The sequence below is a fragment of the Euleptes europaea genome, chromosome 9, assembly GCF_029931775.1.
Source record: "Euleptes europaea isolate rEulEur1 chromosome 9, rEulEur1.hap1, whole genome shotgun sequence".
In the NCBI taxonomy this organism is placed as follows: domain Eukaryota; kingdom Metazoa; phylum Chordata; class Lepidosauria; order Squamata; family Sphaerodactylidae; genus Euleptes; species Euleptes europaea.
The window spans coordinates 65,334,852-65,359,051 of NC_079320.1; the positions used below are offsets into that span (position 1 = coordinate 65,334,852).

The 24,200-nt window shown below is 44.8% G+C and overlaps 1 protein-coding gene across 1 annotated transcript in view; it reads left to right on the forward strand.

Annotated features, from left to right (window-relative positions):
• DLC1 (DLC1 Rho GTPase activating protein) overlaps positions 1 to 24,200 on the forward strand; it is a 295,408-nt gene that overhangs the window by 71,257 nt on the left and 199,951 nt on the right. The window contains exon 4 of the mRNA XM_056855264.1: positions 12,997 to 13,030. Coding sequence (XP_056711242.1) covers positions 12,997 to 13,030 — 34 coding nt within the window. The remainder of the gene's footprint in view (positions 1 to 12,996; positions 13,031 to 24,200) is intronic.

Here is a 24,200-nt window from a genome sequence, read left to right on the forward strand (position 1 = left end):
TTTAAATATGCTGCAATGAAATGCATCTTATATGTTCTTGAAATGCCAACTTGAAATTATCTGTATTTATACAGATATATGGTGTTGATAGAAGAGCCCCGTGGCGCAGAGTGGTGAGCTGCAGTAGTGCAGTCAAAAGCTCTGCTCACGACCTGAGTTCGATCCTGAGGGAAGTCGGTTTCAGGTAGCTAGCTCAAGGTTGACTCAGCCTTCCATCCTTCCGAGGTAGGTAAAATGAGCACCCAGCTTGCTGGGGGTAAAGGGAAGACAACTGGGGAAGGCAATGGCAAACCACCCCATAAACATAGTCTGCCTAGTAAATGTCGGGATGTGACATCATCCCATGGGTCTGGAATGACCTGATGCTTGCACAGGGGACTACCTTTACCTTTATGGTGTAGATATCATATCGTGCACAAAGCAGTGTATAAATCTTTTCTGTGTCTGTATCTGAACCTGACCCTATTTTCTATACAAATGTATGTTTGGCAGGCTTTGGCTGTATGGATAGCCAAGGGCACTGAATTCTTTCAATCTTCCTTGTTCAAACCTAGGCACCAACTAGACTGGTGAGGATATACTTTGTTGATCAAGGCATCTGTGTATTTCTACTTCCACAAGCATGAGGGGAAAAGATCCCTAAATTGTGCAGCCCTGTGGTGTCTCTCTAGTTCCTTATTTTCACAAAGATTTCCTTTCATCCATAGCTCTCCTCCTTGTTTCACATTTGTAGTCATTCTACCCATACAACTTTTTCACAAAGGCTTTTCATTGCCAGTTGGAACTTCTTGTCTGTGAACTTCTTTGCCTGTCTGCACAATGGATTTGCTCATGCAGACTGCAGAGTTTCTTGGAGGAGCTTTGCAAATCGTGAGGTTTCTGGTGTTCTTTGTGAGTACATAGGCACAGCGACCACAGCATGTCAGTAAATGCTTGGGACACAGTTTTGTTTCGTTTGCCAAAAGTCAAGCTTTAGAAATGGTTAATCGTGGTGGGACTACCACTTTCTCAAGAAAAAGGAACTGCCATTCCTCATTCACACATGTTCATTTATTTATATGTATGTGAATGGAAAATTGACCTGCAGCTGATGAGATATCCAGATTATTGGAGGGTGTGTGTGTCAAAGACCATGCTTTAAAACCGACCACATTGAACTTTTACATTCTCTATTTCCTTATCCCTTTACATGCAATCAAAGGGCATGTGCTGTGATGTACAACACGATCCTATGTAGAGTTACTCCAGTGTAAACCAACAGAAATGAATGGGCTTAGACTGGCGTAACTCTCTTTAGGACTGCACCAGTAAAAGTTAGACTAGGACCTGGGAGACCTGGATTCAAATATCCACTCAGCTATTCATTAGCCAGTCATTCTCTGTTAGCCTAACCTACTTCACAGAGCTGCTGCTGGGACAAAACAGAGAGAGGAGAGCCATGTATGGTACCTTGAGCTCCTTGGAGGATGGGTGGGCTTAAAAAATATAGACAGTATAAATATCAAGTGAACACATATAGGAGAGGGGAGCAAAATCACAGTGGCAAGCCCCACCCCCTCACCTACTCACATTCACCAACCATTACAACATTTTGCTAAGGTAAGGAGGTGTTTCTTATTCTGTACAAGCATTGGCTTTGTGTCCATTATTTATCTAAAAAATTTTTTATGCTGCCTTTCCACCAAATCAGGGTCTACAAGGCAGCAGTCGTTGCATTATCTGGGGCTGTACGTGTTTGTCTGAGGCAAGGATTTGTTTGTACCTACAGGCAGGCAGGCAGAGCTACACATATGGGGTAGAGAGGCAGAGGCTCAATGTCTATTTCTCCCTCCCCAGCAATAGGCTGCATACTTGTCTTGCATGGGAGACGAGCAACGTTTCCTTTAACTGCAGACAGGCGAGCTTAGCTGCACAGATTGGGGAAGGCGAGTGATTCCACGCACACCAGAAAGAGACACTGTACCTTCCATACAGAGTATGGAGCAAAGTTTTGCTTGTGACTATACACTACACTAGATATGAGAAATCACTAAGGAGGAAGGGTCAGGTTTCTATATCTGACAGCAAACCGCTTCTAAAGAACCTGAATTTATTTATGTCTTTCAGTATATTAAGAAAGCTATAGGGTGCACAGTTTTGGGGAAAAGACAATCCTTTCATTCAGGGCCAAACTGGGTGGTACTCGAGTATACAAGATTACTTTTATGTGTGTAAAGTGGTAGTGCAGTGGTTCTGGTTTGAAAATGGAGCATGAGGTTGGTTTCTGGGATTTTAATGCAAGATCAGTAGTTTTGCTGCCTGCTGTTGAAGGAGTCTGTTTACCTCTCCTATGTTCTGCTTGTATATCTGTAAATAAAACATAAGACACAATAATTCTCCATTTCTCTCTCCTCTCAGGAAATCAAGCCTTTTTAACATGACTGCTAGATTTCTCACTGCTCAGGGAACTCAGAACAGTATCATAGCTGGCTTTCTCAGTCTGGCTTAGTTGTGTGCATTTTTTTTTAAGCTTCCATCCTGCAGTATTCAGGAATATACAGACAGTTGCTGACCTCCACCATACGTTACTGCCTCAAGCATCATTCTTTAGTGACCTTCAGATGCTCCACCTCTGTAACTTCCTCTGTTGGCCCTTTATTCTAACTTTGACCAAACTGCATCATGCCTCTAGTACCATTTTATGTTCTGCATCACTATCAGTGGGATCCTAAGCAGAGTTACATTGAAGTGAATAAACTTTAACTTTGCTTACGGTCACACTGTAAGACTGAGAAAGGTTGAAGCCATGCTTGTACTAAACCAATAATTCATAGCTCAATACAAATTCATAGCTCAATACAATGGCCTCGCATCCTCAGTGAATACCAGAGATTGTAATAGAACATAGATGAAGAAATGATCTCTGAGGTATTTAAGAGGTCTAATCAGAGCCACCCCAAGGATTTTTTGCACCCTACATGAGTGACACTCAGGTAGGGTTGCCAGGTCCCTCTTCGCCACCTGTGGGAGGTTTTGGAGTGGAGCCTGAGGAGGGCGGGGTTTGGGGAGGGGAGGGACTGCAATGCCATAGAGTCCAATTGCCAAAGCAGCCATTTTCTCCAGGTGAACTGATCTCTATCGGCTGGAGGTCCGTTGTAATAGCAGGAGATCTTCTGCTATTACCTGGAGGTTAGTACAGAAAACAGCTGACACAACCATAGCATAACAAAATTGTATTGACTAACTACAAGCAACAAGTGAAAGATATATACAGTGCCAATGAAATAAAGTATGCACAATATTTATGAAGAAGTCCACATAAATGGTATCCAATATCAATCTGTCCAAAAACGGCATCTTCAAACTGAAGGGTAAAATGGGATACGATCATTTCGCAGTCTTCCTCGGTCCTACTTATATCAACAGCAGTGCATACACTTGTTCCAAATTCAGCTTATGCATATTTTCACAATTTCCCATAAAGTCCCCATAGGAATACTTAGTATAACTGCATATATAACTCTCCAATATTCCCAAATTGGGATATTATATCATTTAATCTTAGCTGTTATTCAGCAATTGTTCAGCCAACTATTCACAGCATCTGCTACAGAGTCAACAGGTTCCCAGCTGGGATACAGATAGTAACAACAGCCATTGCCCCCAGATGCTGTTTCCTGTACTAATTTCCTAACCTTGGTATGAGTACAGAGGTGTTCTTTTTGTTGATTACGTGGAGGTTGGCAATTCTCCACTCAGGGTGCCACCCAGAACTGCCACTTGCCATGGCAGACTCTGACACCACTAGCAGGCAGGGTAGCTGGCTTTGGCTGGTTTTGACACCTCTGCATCTGTGCTGCCCTAGACAATTGCCTAAGTGTGCCTAATGGGCAGACTGGTCCAGGGTCTAAGCCATGCACAGCTTTACAGGTTATATACCAGCATTTTAAATTATGCCTGAAAGTGTCCAGAAAGCACATGTCAGAACAGTGATGTTATATATACCTCCCCTCATCCTTGACTGATGCTGCAGTGCACCCACAATCCTCTGAGCTGCACAAAACACAGACATCAGCCTTTCCAGAAGCAATTATGTTTTCATTCTGTCCAAACACAATTTGCTGGGGCACAGTTTTTGTACATTGGGAAGTCAGCTGGCTGTTACTGCAGAGCTAGAAAGTGTTTTGTGGAAATAGAACTGGTGTAACTTACAGCTTCAGACCTTTGTATTTTGTTCTTCCCAAAGACAACTGTGTGTGGAAGTTTAAAGCCAGAGCTAAGCTCAGACATGTTTTGCTTTGCAAATGGGCCATCCTCTAGGGACCTAATGCTTTTCATCCATCATCAGAGGTTCTATTAGGGTTCATTTACACAAAGGCAGGGTGTTTTTTTTTCTTCTCCAGCTATAAGGTCATTTGATTAGCTAATGTTTATCTTACAAACCCTTTTATAATCACAAACACATCAATAAAACATGAAAATCTGGCAGACTTAATTACTTGAAAATAAAAGTGTGCTCATATCTTAAGGGCTGGTAATTAAATTCTCATGTTCCCCATTTTATGTCAGCATCTGTGAGTATGTACATTATCTACAGACTTGATTATCTTGTAAAGCCTTTAAACTTCATCGTAAAGCCTCAAGAATACTTACACGTGGTCGAGGCATGATCCTGTGATTTGGACTTTTCTGTTCCCCCTTGATATTAAAAAGTTATTAAAAAACATATTCATAACCCACAATGTCACCGAACTTCATCTGCTGTATATTTAATAATAGTGTGTGGGGGAAGGCCAGGATGCAAGATATCTGCTATCACACTTCATCCACAGACAATTTACATGCAATAAGGAGCCAGTTTATTTTCTGTTAAAATTCTTTTTTAATGTTCTTTCTACACAGAGTGCTATTGAAATGTCAGCTTTTGTGTTTGGTCCTTAGGTGGCAACTGTGACTAGAAGTGTGTTATGACTACCATACTAGCTTTGACTGGTACTCATTCTTTACTTGCTGCTTGGGAAATGCAGACGTAGGCGCCATAATTTATGCTCAAATCATAGGGATGCCAGCCTCCAGGCGGGACCTGGGGATCGCTTGGAATTACAGCTCATCTCCAGACTACAGGGATCAGTTCCCCTGGAGAAAATGGATGCTTTGGAGGGTGGGCTTTATGGCATTCTACCCCACTGAGGTCCCTGTCCTCCCCAGGCTCTGTACCCAAATTTCCAGGAGTTTCCCAGCTTGGATCTGGCAACCCTACCCGCACCCATCCCCTGCCGATAGCCCAGGGGGGACCTGGCAACCCTCTAATCTCTTGACTATTCAGCATGCTTTATGTGGGCTGCCCTTGAAAAATGCTTGGGAACTACCACTGGCATGGAATGTTGCCACGAGGCTGGTGATTGGCACTGTTTGGAGAAAGCATATCATCCTGTTTGCACAGCTTGCCAGTAAAATTCCAGGTCCAACTCAAAACGGTTGTTTTAGAGCCTGGGTATCTCATAGGGTCACCAACCTCCAGGTACTAGCTGGAGATCTCCTGCTATTACAACTGATCTCCAGCCGATAAACCCCACCCTCCTCAGGCTTCACCCCAAAACTCTCCTGCCGGTGACAAAGAGGGACCTGGCAACCCTATATCTCAAGGGTATGCCTCTTCCTATGTATTTCCCTTCCACTTGAGAGGCCTTGTGAGTATTCCTGTCTTCAGAGGTATTGCAGGTGCCAACAGAGTGGCACTCACAGTCTGAAACACCCTGCCAGCTAGCTCCCCCGCCCCATGTTTGGGGATCAGACCAAGGCCTTCTTGTTTAGGATACTATTGCCAATTGCCACGGCCAGGGTTGGGGTGTGTGGGAGGAACTTACCGACGGCAGATTGAGGCCATTTTTACCATAGAGTTTTCCCCAAATACCAGAGCATCCCCATGTCACCAGCAATGTGATGATGTCACTTCTGGTGAGCTCTGGAAGTGACGTCAACATGCCACCGGCAACAGAACCTCGGCCTCAGTTTGTTGCTGGTAAGTCCCATTGCCGGCTTGCTGAGTAGTACCAGGGAAGGGTCTCCAAAACACGGAATCCGCCACCCCTGGTGAGGGGTCCAACTGCCCTAGTTGCCAATTTCCATGTGATGTGTAGTGTTCTCCCTGAATTACAGCTAAGGTTGCCAGCTTCGGGGTGGTAAATACCTGGAATCTGAGGAGGGCTGGGTTTGGGGAGGAGGGGGCATCAGGTATAATCAGTGCCGGTGCTACCATTAGGCGAACTAGGCGGTTGCCTAGGGCGCAAACCTCAGAGAGGCGCAGAACTGGCCTGAGGGGCACAGTTTTAAACAGATTAGTTTCTTGCAAAAAAATGCAACTGACAATTTATATATTTTTTATTTTAAGATAAATACCACAACAGTGCTATGGGATATAATTAATTATAACGTCTTTATATAAAAAGTTTTGTGCTTTTATTTTTTCTAAAGACATCTGCTTTTGAAAATTGGCTAGCAACAAGGGGGCACAAGTACTTAGCCTTGCCTAGGGCACAAAAATGACTGGCACCGGCCCTGGGTATAATGCCTTAGAGTCTACCTTCCAAAGCAGCCATTTTATCCAGATGAACTGATCTCTGTCACCTGGAGATCAGTCATAACCCTAGAATATCTCCAGCCACCCCCTGCAGGTTGGCAACCCTAATTGCAACCAATCTCCAGATGACAGATAGCCTTTGACTGCAATCTGAAGAAGTTTCCTGGGAGTAAGCCCCACTGAATAAAATGGGAGTTACTCCTGAGTAGACCTGCTTAGAATACTGTCCTTTAAAAAATAAATGGTAGGTTACTTCTTCCCCCCCCCTCCATTTCCCAAAAAGGCACCTATTTTGAATGTTTGGTAATATGTATTTAGAGAACAGATTAATAAGGTAGAAGGGCAGATGATGATTAATGAGCTAATTTTAATAGTGTATCAGCACCTAAGAATTAGTAGGCTATCAAAGTTAGTTGCAAATGGTTTGGATAAAGCAGAATGAATGGTTTAGAATGTAATATTGGGTTACATATTGAGAAGCATTTTTTGAGTTTGTCTGTTCATATCCATCAGTGTGGGAAGGAGTAGAAAAATTTCTGGTGTGGCAGGGCCAAGTGTGCAGTTTGGTCATGTGGAAGTTATTAGTACAGTTCTTTTGTTTCATCAGGATTGAGGAGTTTGGAATAACGTGAAGCTACACTGGACCCATCTGGCTGAGCAGGAAAATCCCATTTAATTGCTGTTTTGCCAAAAATGTTAAATCACTTCCTGGGAATGAAGTTAATTTAAACCATATGGAATCCATTGAGGAACGTCCACAGTGAATTCAGAGCGATTTTTTTTAAAGACGCAAGCATTTTTCATAAAAAACCCTAAAACACGTAATCCCAGTTTACAAAGTTTGTAAGTAAACCTTCCCATTCCCCCAAACTCCCTATAAGCTTTATGGGAATTCATTAAAGAATTGACAGAGCAATGCTCTCCTTACTACCCTTTTTAAAAGGAAAAACATGTATTTAGTCTCAAGATTTATTGGCATCCTTTGTCCTTAAGAAAAGTAGAAACTAGAGAAGAACTGAGTATTCAAAATTTGTTTCCTGTTTGTCAACTATTTGAATATTCCATCCCATTTAAGATGACTCTAAATCAGGGGTGGGGAACGTCAGGCCTGGGGCCCATTTAAGGCCCGCGAAACCATTTGGTCTGGCCCTTCGTGAGTCCTGGCAGATCTCTAGCTCAGAAGGATCTAAGACTGGCAATCCGCCCCCTCCCTCGAACAGGAATAGCCTCTATTCAAGGCGGATGTGAGTTTGTTTTGCCGAGAAAAGGAAACTTTTTTCGCCCTTGCAGAAAATTCGCTAGCTATGGAGCTGCTAGGACCGCCCAAGAAACTGTGTTAACCCTTTCCCACCCAGGTCATAGAGAAACGTATTCCCTCTGTACTACAAGAGGGCTGGGGGCAGAAGTGGCGACAATGGAGGGGTTAAAGGGGGCAGGGCCAGACTGCACGGGGGGGGAGTTCTTAGCCAGTGTGTACTCATTTCATCCTTGCAGGCGGAGGTAGCAGGAGCCAGCTGTAGAATCCGGCCCCGACCATGCAGAGCAGGAGCAACTCCAGTGTGCGGCTGGGCGGCTACACCCGGCTGGTGCAACAGACCATCCTGTGCCACCAGGTGGGCGAGTGCGCCACCGGTTGGATGCCTGCCTGCTTGCCCGTGCCAGGGGGTGTCATCTGGGACAGCTGCCTGCTTGGGGCTTGGTCGGCTAATTTTTAAGTTGATCTATGGCCCGTGAATGATGTTATAAATATCCAAGTGGCCCTTGGCGGAAAAAAGGTTCCCCACCCCTGGTCTACACGGGGTTAAATTGGATCATGTATCAGGATGAAAACAATTCTATCATCATTCCATCTTCACACTGTACACACTTTTTAATATATAAGTATGGACAACATGATAGGGAAATCAGCCTTCCAGAGGCGAAATATAGGTCTGTGCTTGACTGCAATTTTTAGGGAGAAATATCTGTAAAGTAAACATGACTTTAATGCTTCTGTATAGATCATAGCCAGCATGAATTCATAAATTCCACGTACTGGAGCAGCTGAGGACATGAGAACAGAATCTTGCAATGACTCACAGGAAAAGAAATACAGAAGGTATCTGTTCTTCTTCAAATGCTGAACTAGTTATTGGGAGAGAATAACCAACCTTTCCATTATAAGTCACTGTTATCTAAAACAGCTGTATATATTTTCTTGGGCTGACACTTAGATCACAAAGGTGTCCTATCAAACCCAATAATTCCCTTGTGTTTACAGACACATCTGCTTGAGAGAGCCTTGGTAAAAAGGAAATAAAGAATGTGTCTTTAGAAGAGAGATTTTTTGTTGTTGTTCTTTAGTGGACCTTTGTAGGTCATCTTGAAATGTCCCAATGTCATCATGGAAAGAATGACAGGGTGTTTTTTTTTTTTTTCTTAATGCAATATCTAGCTGAAGATCAGCTAGTAGATATCCATTTGAGCTGCAAGTCACGTACTTTTGGCATTGTGAGATAGACATTCATCTTATGCCACTAAAGAAAATTTTCCTGATGGAAAAAACTGCGGTGAAATGGGTGTTACACCGGGTCCCCATATTGGGATTTAGCAGGTTCACTTTCCTTCTGTGAACCTTGTTTGCTCCCAGTTGAAGATTGTGCTCTTCCAACCGCTGCGCACCTCTGGGACTTTGCAAGACATGCCTCGCAAGCATCCGCTGGGAGCTTGGACGTTCGCCGGGATTACAACTTCACTCGGCTCAGGATTCCTATGTCATAGGCTAGGAATTATATGTGGCCTTGTTCACATTTTTTGGGGACTTCCATTTTGCATTTATATATTGTATTCTACTGATATGTAGTGTCTTTGAGCTGATTTTCTGAATTAATATATTTGGTTTCATTTTTGCCATCAGTGCTTGTTTCACTTTTCTTACTACCTGGAGGTTGGCAACCCTACATATGGTTGAGGCAGCAATGGCTAATAGAACAGTTGGCCTCCCTTGGTTTTCTATTCCCCCGTCTCCACTCCCTGAGGATTTTTACCAGACTAGATCATTGGCCTTCTGCCCCAACTGCTACTGGCTTATTGGTCTCCTCGTCTTTAGGGTCAGAAATTAGATGGCCTTCTTTTAATTCTGTATGTTGTTTTACTTGGACTCTATGGCATCATGGAAAGAATGACAGGTGTTTTTTTTTCTTAATGCATTATCTAACAGAGTAGCACCTTTTCCATGGATTTAAACTCTGTCACTACTCGTACTCAGAAGGCTGCTATCGGTTTGTTTACTAATTACTTGGGAGATTTTTTTTTTTTACTGTTGTTTACTCATAGTCACAGCAAGTTTACAACACATAGTACACTTTCTACAAAATAAGGCATTTCTGGTGTATGCTGAAACTGCAATTTCCCTCTCATGGCCCTTGCATCTTCTTACGAGCTCTGCTCAATAATTTCCTCCAGGGATTCCAATTTCATTCTTGGGCTGATTCCATGTGGAGATGATATTCTGTGAGCTGTCATTGCTACCATGAATATTCTCCAGAAGAACAGATATCTGTCATCTGGAGAGGAGTTGTAATTCTGGGTGAGTTTGCCTGCCCCGAAGGTTTGCAATCCTACCGGTAGTTCTACTTAGGGTTGCCCGGCTGATTTAATAAAATCCCATTTTCAGATAGGCTTTGCTCCTGTGCATCAGGAGCAATTGAGTCAATAGGCCATGTTTTGTTATTCCGTGATCTGTGGGCTATACCCAGGGCCACCTGGATTGCTCCAATTTTACTAAAATACCCTGCCAAATCCTGGGTGGCCTCATATCTGATGAGTGATGTTGATCGAGGAATAACTAAATTCGTCGCAAAATATTTGGTAATAGTAATTTCTCTAAAGGGACGACAAGACTAAAACCATTGTGACCAGCGTCATGTTTATCATTGTAGTTGCTGTTGTATCTGTTGTATCTGTAGAGTGACATGAGTACTATTGCAGTCCCTGCTGTAGAGTAATTGAACTTCGGTCAAATGATCTTGATTTTAATGTTTAAGCATCTTAAGACTCCTAAGTTACTCTTGTTGTTTATTTTAAATTGGTATACTATAGTATTTTAACTTATATTTATGTATTTGTGCTTAAGACCTTTGGTCAAAAGAGCTTGAAATAAAAGGAAAGGAAAAGGACTTAGGCTTGCCAACCTCCAGGTAGTAGCTGGAGATCTCCTGCTATTAAAACTGATCTCCAGCCGATAGAGATCAGTTCCCCTGGAGAAAATGGCTGCTTTGGCAATTGGACTCTGTGGCATTGAAGTCCCTCCCCTCCCTAAACCCCACCCTCCTCAGGCTCCGCCCCAAAAATCTCCAGGTATTTCCCAACCCGGAGCTGGCAACCCTAGTTCTGCTAGAGAAAATGAATGCTTTGGAAAGTGGAGACTGTGTTGCACTGACTTCTCTCCTTCCCACCCAACAGCCAACCTACATTTATCTGTCCCTCTGTCTTAAGCTCCTCCCCCAGCAGCCTCTTCCTAGGAAAGCTGTGGCCCAGTTGTGGGGTGCCGGCTGTTAGGTCAGGCCCACTTGCATGGTAGGGAACCCTCAAGGACTTGGGGGGGGGGAACCTCACTTTCCCCTGTATCCCCCTCCCCACACTATTTCCTCTTTCCCACCTACTGGCAATCCCCATGTCCTCTCCCCTTTCCTTGCCTCATTCTCCTTCTCAGCAATTAACCAGCCTACCTTTTATCTGCCTCCCATCTTCAGCTATATTTATTATTAATTTGCTTCATTTTTACCACACCTTTCTCCACAGTGAGGACCAAACCAGCTTTCATTATCCCCCTCTTCTCTTTTTTACCCTCACAACAAGCCTGTGAGGTAAGTTAGGATGAAATTATGTGACTGGCCAAAATCACCCAGTGAGCTTCTCCAGCCAGATGGGGATTTGAACCTGGGTCTTTAGGGTTGCCAGGTCCCTCTCCACCACAAGCGTGAGGTTTTTGGGGTGGAGCCTGAGGTGGGCAAGGTTTGGGGAGGGGGGGGACTTCAATGCCATAGAGTCCAATTGCCAAAGTGGCCATTTTCTCCAGGTGAATTGATCTCTATCGGCTGGAGATCAGTTGTAATAGCAGAAGATCTCCAGCTAGTTCCTGGAGGTTGGCAACCCTATGGGTCTTCCAGATCTAAGTTCAGCACTCTGACCACTACACCACACTGGCTCTACTCAGGAGGGCAAAGTAACATGGGTTGAAAGATGCTTCGGGAAAGCAAAATAAGAATACTGTAAGGTGTATGTGTAAGTCTGTGTGTGTACCTTGATATTGAAGTGGTAGTTTTCCAAAACAGACATTAGTGCCTCGGGAAGTGTTTAATGCTGGGTTGTCTGGGCTAAAATCATGTCATATAAAGAACTCAACGAGTGACTATTCGGAAGGTCAGTTTAACCGGTTTAAACTGCAGGGGTGCTGCAGAGGGTTGGGCCATGTGCTTATTCTTTCAAACATGTGTCTTGTATGTCTAAAGTTTTACCCCTGACTGTCTTTACCTTTTCATTCCTGTAGTTCGTTTTATGCTCATTTTAACTCCTCGAGAGAGTGAGAGACCATTCTGGCTTTTAGGCCAGAGTGTTTATTGCAATGAAGCCTCCCTGTTCTTCAGGACATTGGGTTGGATCCAGCCAGATGTCCACGCTCTGTTTGCCCAGTTGTCCCCCTTACTGCAGCCTCTGTCCCATGTGTCTTTTGTCAATGCAAGTCCCCTGATCCCCAGCACGACCCTCTTCCCTTTTTCACCAGAAGAAATGCTTGCTGGGTCCAACCCATTTACAGTCCTAAACAAACTGTAGCCTTCTAAGCCCATTAAGAGTAGGGTTGCCGGGTCCCTCTTTGGCACCGGCGAGAGGTTTTTGGGGCGGAGCCTGAGGAAGGAGGGGTTTGAGGAGGGAGGGACTCCAATGACCAAAGCTGCCCTTTTCTCCAAGTGATCTGATCTCTACCAGCTGGAGATCAGTTGTAATAGCAGGAGATCTTCTGCCACCACCTGGAGGTTGCAGCTGCAAACAACAACCAGCGTGGGGCTCTACAAATTTTGATACATATACAACTATATCTAACTATTTACATACTTTTGTTATACTTTTCTTTAAACACCTCAACAGGGTGATAGCTACTCAGTCCTTGGGTGCTTCTAACATGCTTCTATTACAAATTCAAAAGGAATCAAACGATTGTCAGTGCAATAAGTTCATACCACCTGGAGGTTGGCAACCCTAATTAAGAGGGTGTAACACTGTTCAGGATTGTGCTGTCCAGCTGTTACAGTTATGAATGTGATTTATTGTTCATGCAGACAGGGACAAGCATAAGCAGATAAATAGCAGAGATGTGGGATAGATGTGCTTGTAATCATTCATCTCTGTTTTCAGAATTATTGTTTTGTAAATATAATGTGCTTTTTCTCGTTTTTCAGGCTATGCCAGTTATCACAGAAAAAGAGAAGGCTGGTAAGTAAATGACTGGTCACTTTTCTTTTTCTTCTTCTTCGAGTGTATTTTTGTGGAATGTCAGCCTAATTATTCTCCTGGGAGGAGGCAGGCTGGAGCTGAAATTTCAGCAGAAGGAACAAATTATAAACTTAACAAATAGTTTATGTGAACAATGGCAATTGGTTTCTTTTGTGTGTTTTTTGGGGTTTTTTTTAATCTTTCTGCCATTTTCATTCCCTGCAGGGGAGAAAAAGTATATTGAATCTTGAAATGTAATCCTTTGCCTGCAAGGTCAATGCTTTTAGCATGCCACAGCTAATTCACCGTTAAGGTGTGTATGGAGTTTGTGAATGGTGACACCTGTATAAAACCACTTCGCCATTTGGGCAGGGAGCCAACACACTCTGGGGTTCAAAGCAGATTTCCGGCAGTCCCTCTGCACTGAATCGATGTGTAAATCGGCCTTGAGAAGGCCTCTGAACTTCCATGGCTGTGGTGAGTTCTGCCTGAGTCAATATGGCTCTCTGAGTTGGAAACGTTTGATATAATATACCGAGATCTTGCTTTCGTAATGACTGTTGACAAGAAAAAACAACACTTTAGATAGTTTGGCAGTTTAGTAATTTTTGGCGCCTTTGTTTGAAATAAGCTGTATGACAGTTTGGCATGAACGTTCTGGGTATTGAAAGGTCTCTGTTCTATTAGAGTGCATTCTCCAAATAGCAAGGCTTTCCTGTCTTCATTGCAATGCTTCCTTCAAAGCTTTTAGAGAATTTGTTTCTTTAAATACAACAGCAGATGTACAAGGACTTGTGGGTGAGAGGTATCCCCACATGGTGGTCTTTCCCCCGTTTGCTTCTCTCCTTTGTGGGAAAGGTCTCGAGGAGAGGGAGCATAGAGGGCTGCAAAAAAAAGAGTGGAAGCCGGAGCAAGTGGGAAGTGGGGCAGTGGCTGTTGTAGGGTTGCCAACCTCCAGGTGGTAGCTGAAGATCTCCCACTACTGCAACTGATCTCCAGGTGATAGGGATCAATTCCCCTGGAATTATACCATAGTGCTCCAGCTCGAACACACAATATTTTTGGAGCCCACGTGCCGCCCTTTTTTCTAGTTTCTACTAATTGCGGCATAGGTTACTGTTTTTATTTAACTTCCAGGTAGTAGCTGGAGATCTCCCACTATTTCAACTGATCTCCAACCAATAGAGATCAGTTCATCTGGAGAAAATGGCCGTTTTGGCAATTGGACCCTATGGCATTGAAGTCCCTCCCCTCCCCAAACCCTCCCCTCCTCAGGCTCCGCCCCAAAAATCTCCAGGTATTTCCCAACCCGGAGCTGTTGGGGGAGGGGGTCAGGCATGAGGGGGAAATTGCAGTCAGCAAGAGTGGGAGTAGGGTTGCCAACCGCCAGGTACTAGCTGGAGAGCACCTGGAATTACAACTGATCTCCAGATTACATACATTGCTCATTCATTTATTATTTATTCGTTTAAAACATTTATTCCACGTATCCTGAAGAAAATGGCTGCTTTGAAAGGTGGACTGCATGGCATTATACCCTACCAAGGTCCCTCGCCTCCCTAAAGCCCCACTCACCCAGGCTCCACCCTCAAATCTCCAGGTATTTATGAACCCAGAGTTGGCAACCCTCCCCCCTCCCCAAATCATGCCGTCCTCAGGCTCTATCCCCAAATCTCCAGGAATTTCCCAATTCAGAGTTGGCAACTCTAGCAGCAAGTAAGAGTTGAACCCAGATTGTGAGGTAGTCAGACACAATCCAGCTTTTGTGAATGAACTGTAGCCCCTGCTTACATAGGGAGTTATTCGCACTGGGCCCTGCAGTTTGCTACTCCTAGCATTACCTGAATTGTTTTGCTTCATAGACTACAGATTGCCTTTTTGGAGATGGTACATCTTCGTTTTTGTATCAACAAATGATTTCACTTCAGCAAGCTTGTGTGTGGCTAACATGTGATAAGGGTAGCTTGTGTCTGCATGTCTCCGATTTGTTCATTATATGAGAACACGCCATCCATGAGGACAGATGGTCATGTGGTTGATTATCAAACCTTAGGAGATCTTCTAAGATTTTGGTGCAGCGTAGAACATTTTTGTTGACAAATCCATCTCTATAGAAAACTGTTTGGAAGGGTCAGTGCAAAATACAGCAGTGTTTCTTATAGAGGGACACGTCTTGCCAACTCAGAGAAAGCTACACTTCCGGGGCCCTTTCAGAATTGTTCTTATTACCTTGAAAGCTGTGTATGACCTGAGATCATAAGGAGTCACTTACTTGCCTATAATTTTAAGTATTGATTGGATTATTTTAGGCTCTGGATATTTTATCTGGTATATGTTGTTTGTTTGTTTGTTTGTTTAATTTCTGTAACTCCGATAAGTAGTATGAAACTCTATAATGTGTTTATGATGATGTATTGTTTATTCATGTATCCAGTTATCAGTTGTGTGTGGTAACTCGTCCTTCTTTCCAATAAGTTATGGGCAATGAACTTAGGGGTTATATTGTCACAGTAACACCATTAGTAGAGTTGCCAGCTCCGGGTTGGGAAGTACCTGGAGATTTTGGGGGTGGAACCTAGGCTTGCCAGCTCCCTCTTCGCCACCAGCGGGAGGTTTTTGGGGCGAAGCCTGAGGAGGGCAGGTCTTGGGGAGGGGAGGGACTTCAATGCCATAGAGTCAAATGGCCAAAGTGGCCGTTTTCTCCAGGGGAACTGATCTCTATCACCTGGAGATCAGCTGTAATACTGGGAGATCTCCAGCCACCCCCTGGAAGTTGACAACCCTAACCATGAAGGGTTGAGAGACAGGGTAATTTGCAAAAAGCCACACCACCAGCTTTATAGCTAACCAGTAGGATTTCCAGCCTCCAGATGGTGGCTGGAAATCTCCCGTTATTACAACTGATCTCCAGGGACAGAAATCAGTTCCCCTGGAGAAAATGGCTGCTTTGGCAATTGGACTCTATGGCGTTGAAGTCCCTCCCCTCTCCAACCCCTGCCCTCCTCAGGCTGTAACCCAAAAATCCTCCTGCCAGTTGTGAAGAAGGACTTGGCAACCCTATTCAAAGTCCACTGGAAGGGTGTAACTCTGTTTAGGATGGCACTGTTGGAATGGATTGAGAGAATAATGCCTCTCCTCTCCTCTCTCTGTCTTTCGATGCATATCTATAGCCAAGTGAAAGGATATATTTTTGAACCTCCTGAGCTTTCTTCACTTCTGGGTCTGCTTTTTGCAAAGGGGCTTATTTCAAGAGCAGACCAACCCTTGGGTATTGTGTAACACTTCAGATGCTACCAACCTTAAATCTCAAGCTGATTAAAGAGGAGGGAGAAATGTGACCCGAATACATTTGTAACAAAAAAAAAGCCATTAGAGCCCTTGAGTGCCTTCTTACTGGGGGTTCCAATTAGATCACAGTTAGAGAGTTCTTTCTAGTTCACCAGGCAGTTGGTCTTTTAAAATGTATCTTGTTTACTGACAGAAGTACATGTCACCGGTGGCTCTTTAAAAAGGCTTCCTGCCGAGAGCTCACACGCTGAGCCCTGACCCAGCTTGTCATCACTCAGTCCCTTGATAGTCCTCAGTTCCTCGCCCCATGCGGTAGCTCAGCGAGGATCACAGGCCCGCCCGATGTTGCGATTGCAGTTGGGGGGGGGAACCGACTGTTGAAACCCTCTTTTTTCATCCTCTCTGTTTTCTACGCACAGACCAAAGGTGCTGCAACAAAGTTACCAACATGAGTCTGTTGGCCAGTGTCGAGTAAAAAGGTAAAGGTAAAGGTCCCCTGTGCAAGCACCGGGTCATTCCTGACCCATGGGGTGACGTCACATCCCAACGTTTACTAGGCAGACTTTGTTTGCGGGGTGGTTTGCCAGTGCCTCCCCCAGTCGTCTTCCCTTTACCCCCCGCAAGCTGGGTACTCATTTTACTGACCTTGGAAGGATGGAAGGCTGAGTCAACCTTGAGCCAGCTACCTGAAACCAACTTCTGTTGGGATCGAACTCAGATCGTGAGCAGAGCTTTTGACTGCACTACTGCAGCTTACCACTCTGCGCCACGACGGGGCTCTTAGTGTAGAGTAGCTGGTGGATTTCCAGCAGAAAGCCTGGGATGAAATCCCTGGTTAGTAGGGTTGCCAGTTCCGGATTGGGAAATACCTGGAGGCTGGCAACCCTAACTTTGAAGGGTGTAACTCTGTGAAGGATTGTTCCATCCACCTTTAACCTTGTTCCGTAGAAGGGAGTGTAGATGGGGAAGAACTGGAGAGGGCAGAGATGTTTGGCTCCAAGCTTTGAGTACACACACATAGACCCAGACCTATACATTGTATAAGTGTATCTGTTTTTGAAAGCATGCATTTTATTGGTTGTTCGCTGCCCTGAGCCTGACCTTAGTTGGGAAAGGGCTGAGTAGAATAATAATAATAGTAGTAGTAGTCGTCGTCATCTTCTTGGTCGTCAGATTAATAGTCATAGTAGTAGTAGGAGGAGGAGCCCCGTGGCGCAGAGTGGTAAGTTGCAGTACTGCAGTCCAAAGCTTTGCTCACGACCTGAGAGTTCGATCCCGACGGAAGTTGGTTTCAGGTAGCCGTCTCAAGGTTGAGTCAGCCTTCCATCCTTCTGAGGTCGGTCAAATGAGGACCTAGCTTGCTGGGGGTAAAGGGTAGATGACTGGGGAAGGCACTGGCAAGCCACCCTGCAAACAAAGTCTGCCTAGAAAATGTCAGGATGGGACATCACCCCTTGGTCAAGAATGACCCGGTGCTTGCACAGGGGACCTTTACCTTTACCTAGTAGTAGTAGTAGTAGTAATACAGCAGGAATCCTCAGCCACAATTCAGTCTCTTTCAAAGCTACTCTTAGAGTTGCCAAACTCCAGGTTCACGGGAACTACGTTGTCCACCGAGCAAAATCTACTGATGTGTCACTGAACCGAGGACTAAGTCCAGCATTTATATTTTACACTCTGGGGAGATCGTACTACTTGGTACTTTGGTGATCTCAAGGAGTATCTTAGAACATTGCTTGGACTTTAGCTCTACGTTTCATGCTTGGACACTTCTTTGCTGCATTGTTTTTGTCTATTGCATATTGTACTTCGGTTGTTGATATGATATGGTGGTTCACTTTGTTAATTAATAGACATTTTTATATGCTACAATGACTGGATTGTTACCTTGTATGTTTATATATTTTTGGCTACTGCTGTACCGGTTTGCTCAAATTCCAGGTAATAGCAGAAGATCTCCTGCTATTACAACTGATCGCCAGCCGATAGAGATCAGTTCACTTGGAGAAAATGGCCACTTTGGCAATTGGACTCTATGGCATTGAAGTCCCTCCCTGCCCCAAACCCCGCCTGCCTCAGGCTCCGCCCCAAAACCCTCCCACCGGTGGCGAGGCGGGACATGGCAACTAGGGCTGTTGATTCAGTTCGGCCCGAACTGAAAATCAGCCGAATTTCCCTTGATTCGGTGGTTTTTAGTTCGGGACGAACCGAACTCAAAAATGGAGGGCAACCGGGGCCGTCAGTAAGCAGCATAACCTTCAGTAAGCAGCATTCTCCTCCCCCGGCCAATCGGTGGCCAAGCTGGGTCTTCTTCTAGCCAATCAGTCAGGATTGAGTACTGGAGGAATCAGCTGATGTGCGGCCCCGCCGGGGAAAGAGAGAGAGAGGGAAATCCTTGTGTGTGTGTGTGCGGCTGCACACACCCTCTTTCTGTGGCTGCAGGGGGCGCATTTTTGGGTGTGCCGACCCCAAACTTTGAGCGGAGTTTCAGACAAGTGTTCTTAAGAGACCACCCAAGTTTTGTGAACATTGGGTCAGGGGGTCCCGAGATATGGGCTTTCCCCTTTCCCCTTTCCCCTATTGGGATGAATGGATCAGCCGATCCTGTGTGCATCTTCTCCAGAGCAAAACGTCCTGTGCCTAATTGGAATCATCTTGGATTACAAGTCCTCCCCAGCCCCTCCTGATGGAACAGAAGAAAGCCACAGTAAGACCCCTTTGGGGGCTTTAATCTATAATTTTTCTCCTGTGTATGTGTGTGTGTGTGGGGGGGAAGCAGAGTCTGTGTGTGTGTGGGGAGGGAGCAGTTTCTGTGGGTGGGGGGGAAGCCAAAGGGGGCTTTCGTCGGTTCTGCCTGGGGTGTGTGTTCCCCCTCGAGTCTCTCGCTCCCTGGTTTTAGGGGGGAGGTTTCAGTTGTGTGTCTTCTGGTTTTCCCTGTTGCAAAGGTGTTGTTTTACAAGGTTGTGTTGCTTTGCAGTTGCTTTGCAAACTTGTCAGCTGTTGTCGGGGCTGGGAGCTTTGTGCGTGGGCGGCAAGCTCTGCTGAGAGATGCACATTAAGGGTGGGGGGGACCCCTTTCAGGGCCCATATCTCAGCCCCCCCTGACCCAATCTTTACAAAACTTGGGGAGTCTTTCAATAAACGTCCTTTGAAGCTCTGCTGAAAGTTTGGGACCTCTAACCCCAAAACGCCCCCCCCCAGAGCCGCGGAAAGGCGTGATTGTGTTTTTAATGGCTTTATTCGGCCGAATTTTTTTCCCGAACTTTGAATTCCCGCCGAATTGAACGGATCCGAAGTGGGGGAGTTCGGACTTCGGCATATCCTGAATCTAAACGGGCCGAATTCGGCCGAATCTGAACTATACCGAATTTTTTTTAATTCAACAGCCCTACTGGCAACCCTAGTCATGGTGTTACGTATCAACAAGGGCAGGTCTACTGTAGTTCAGGGTGGGTGTTCTAGTGAAGGGACTGGAATAAAGTTCTCCATGTGTTGTTTTGCTCTCCCCTCCCTTAGCTCACTGGCCTTTGGTGCACTCCCTTCATGGACAGGATTCATAGAGAGACCAAAGAATACTGGCAACAGTGGCCACTGAAAAGCTCTACAGCTGAAGGGGGATGCTGCCACTGCAGCAGGTGGTTCTGTGTCCTTTTCCACCATGAAGGTGGAAAGAGAAACTGAATGGGCTATCTTTACAGTACAATCCTAAAGCTACTATCCTGGGAAGTAAGCCCTATGGATTGGGGTTCTGCTTTGGCTTGCTCTTAATGGCTTCTAGTGTACCTGGGAGTTGTGTTTGTACAGTGCTTGGGTGAGTATTAAAGTTGCCAGGACCCTCTTCACTGGCAGGAGGTTTTTGGGGTGGAGCCTGAGGAGGGCACGGTTTGGGGAGGGACTTCAATGCCATAGAGTCCAGTAGCCAAAGCGGCCATTTTCTCCAGGCGAACTGATCTCTATCGGCTGGAGATCAGTTGTAATAGCAGGAGATCTCCAGCTAGTACCTGGAGGTGGCAATCTTAGTGAATGTACTTGAGCCAACATTCGCAATGTGTGTGCCAGTTCACAGTTGTTCCCACCCCAATATCCAGTTGCTTGATGCTTGGGTACATAAGCATCCAAGGGGGCAGACAATGCATGTAAACAGGGCATCAGAAAGTCCTTGCACCTACCTGTATCAGCATGGGAGCAGCCTCAGTAGCAGCATCCATGCCCCGGGGTGGGAGGGTCTTGGATCTGATAGACCTTAGATGACATTCCTGCTCAGTTGTGTTGCTTATAAGGCAGCTTCGGACAAATCACTGTCTCCAAGATTAATTGACTCTGTTTGTGGGGAGATAAAAATGAAATAAACCAAAGTATGCTACTCTGAACTCTTTGGAAGAAGAATGGCCTGTGAATGTGTGAAATAACTAATCCAGAGTTCCTAGAAGATGCTTTGCCGTGTTCTCTCTATGCGCCTGCATGCATGCCTTCCAGTGTCTCTTTGCCAAATGACAAATCTGTTTTCAAATCCTTGAGAAAGGGCTGCCTTTGATGTGTGATGAAAAGTCATGCTTATTTGCCCTCCTCTTAGAAAGGCTTTCTTCGGATTATGTACAGACCTGCAGGCATTCTGTTTGCCTTTTGGAGTAAAGGTGGTTCCTTTCACGTCTTGCATCAACTGCAAACTAACACATCGGCAAGATGCATGCACAGAGGCAGGATTCCCCAGTGATAGTGGTATTTCTTTCTTTCATACCGCTGACTGATGTGCGAAAGAATTTCATATTTCTAAAAATGGTGCTTATTTGCTTAAGTGGCTAAAAATAAAGCATGAATACACAACAGTACAGTCTGCCTTATTTGGATATTTGCCCAAACAAGTTACTTGAATGTGTCAGTCTATACACTTAGATCTACATATGCCAGAATGCGTACTTTGGTATGTTAGGTTCAGCATATGCTATGTATTTTGCAGGCAAGCCCAGGTATGTGGACAATTCCCTGCATGTACCCTGGAGCTCTGATCTCTGCTGCCCATTACTATGAGGGGCACGTGCTGTCTTGCAACAGTAAGTTCCAAGTGAGATGTGGGGAAGTGTCCCATTTGTAGATATTTTAGGTAATCAGAGGGTAGTAAATTTTAGACTTTTCTCAGTTGTGGAAGTACCTTAACAATACTGATGCCTCCACGCATGTGTACATGTGTACATGCAGCTTCTCCCATCTCTATTTAGTACTGTAAAGTTTTCCCTTATGAGATGTGTCATTTATGCTTCTGTGGAAGTCGGAGGTCAAGAGGGCAGGTAAATGTTGTGAAGGGGTTTTGCAATAAACCTTTGTGAATTAACCAACATTATGCCTTCTCAAGAGCCCAAGTCATTCTGGTCTTCTGTCATGTTTATCCCATTAAGTGGGGGAGGAGGAGGAGGAGGAGGAGGAGGAGGAGGAGGAGAAGAGTTGTTTTTTATATGCTGACTTTCTCTCCCACTTAAGGGAGACTCAATCCGACTTACAATCACCTTCCCTTCCCCTCCCCACAACAGACACCCTGTGAGGTAGGTGGGGATGAGAGAGCACTAACAGAGCTGTAATTTGCCCAAGGTCACCCAGCTGGTTCTGTGTGTAGGAGTGGGGAAACAAATCCAGTTCACCAGATTAGCCTCCGCCACTCATGTGGAGGAGTGGGGAATCAAACCCGGTTCTCCAGATCAGAGTCCACCACTCCAAACCACTGCTCTTAATCACTACACCACGCTGGCTCTCATGCTGGAGGTCGTGTCCATGCTAGAACTTGGCAGTGATCCATAGATGTGCCACTAAATTATTACTTATGTCTATGGTGGTAGAAAGTGCTGTGAAGCCACAGCTGACTTATGGCGACCTTGTACGGTTTTCAAGGCAAAGAAATGTTCAGAGGTGGTTTGCCACTGCCTTCTTCTGTGTAGCGACCCTGTTATTCCTTGATGGTCTCCCATCCAGGTACTAAGCAGGACCAACCCTGCTTACTTCCAAGATCTGATGAGATTATTTGGGCTAGCCTAGGGAGGGTGCTTATGTCTATACATACGGTATTATTATTAGTATTATGTAGTACAAATAAATAAATAAATTTTATTTGTTAAGTCATACAATGTATTTCCATGATTTTATGTACTTCCAGAAATTTTAGTGCAAGTTGCCATCATGTTTTCACATCTCTGTGCATCACATAGACTAGAAACATACTTTCAAAGGACTTTAATGGAAAATGAAGCAAAGATTTGACTTAAAGAGAGAGGTGTAATCAGTTGACTAGAACTGTTTCACATTGGAAAATCAAGTTGAAGGGAAAAGGCCAACATTACAGTTTATAGCTGGAGCATCTTCATAAGTGCCATAAATTCTTACAGCAGCTTCAAAAAACTGTGCCATATGAGACATGCCGTAATTGCTACTAGGGGAGCAGTCTTTGATATGCACACCGTGTGGTATAGTGGTTAAGAGTGGTGGTTTGGAGCAGTGAACTGTAATCTGTAGAACCGGGTTTGATTCCCCACTCCTACATATGAAGCCAGCTTGGTGACCTTGGGCTAGTCACAGCTCTCTCAGCCCCACCTAACCTCACAGGGTGTCTGTTGTGGGGAGGGGAAGGGAAGATGATTGTAAGCCGGTTTGATTCTTCCTTAAGTGGCAAAGAAAGCAGGCATATAAAAAATAACTCTTCTTCCTCCTCCTCTTCTTCCTCTTCTTCTTGTCTTCAAGGTTTCTGCTTCAACGCTATACATAGAGCATAAGCAGCTGGTACACTGTATTCATTCATTACTGTGAATTGCACCTGGTGGTCAATGCTGACTTGGGAGTATTGTTAGCTATACTTCTCCATCAAACCCAGATGATTCTGTAGGACATCATTTGTGTTCCGAATGCTTTCCTCCTCCCTGTTTGCTTGGAAGGAGCATCTGCCCCTTTTTGTTACCCGACACTAAAACAATAATCACAGGGAAGAAGGTGAAATCCCTGACTGCCTGGGGCCCAGAATCCAGGAAGATTTAACTGCCAAGTTTCTTCCCCTACTGGCTAGTTATTTCTTGGAAATATAACATGCACTCCAGTACAGACAAAAATGGAGCAAACGTATTTGATAATGCACTTATTTACATTGCCATCCTAAATAGAGTTACACCCCTCTAAGCCTATTGAGTTTAGTGGACAAAGAAAGGTATAACTCTCCTTTGGATGGCACTGTTAAGCACCTGATAATTTCCCCCAGAGTTTACCAATGCTTACGTTAGTGGCAGGAAATGTACTAAAGAAAAAAGCATTCTATGGCCAGGGACTGTCCAATGGAAGGCTGAGAGTAAGCCAAAAGAAAGGTACTGGAAGAGTCAACGTATACACACACGTTCTTGTCTTCGACACTTTCCACTCAGTGTGAATCTGGAAGGAAATATTCCTAGGATGTGACTTGCTCTGAAACCCCCCCAAAGGGCAGATCTCTCACATCTCATTCCTTCAGCATTTCTCAACTCCATGGGCGTGTGCTCATTTTACAGTGCCTGAGCTTAGTGAGTGAATGTTTGCGGGTATGAGATTTTCTCTGAAGTATATGTTTGGCAAAATTACCTCCACTTACTCAGCATTTCCCCCCCTCTGAGTAGTAAAATGTCAGTAGAATCTCCTCACTGGGAATCAAAAGCAGTTGGGGCATGTCAAAAGTATGCTTTTGTCAACTGAGACTGGAGCACCAGAAAGGCGAATCATTCCTCCAAAAACGGCATGTCAATCATGTTGGCAATGAATGGGAAGCAAATAATCCTGGATTCTAATGAAGTCCAGATGTCTACACAATGAGACTCAGCAGAGCAGGAATCAGACAACAGACTACTATTTGTTTAACTGGTTTATTTAGTTATTTATATAC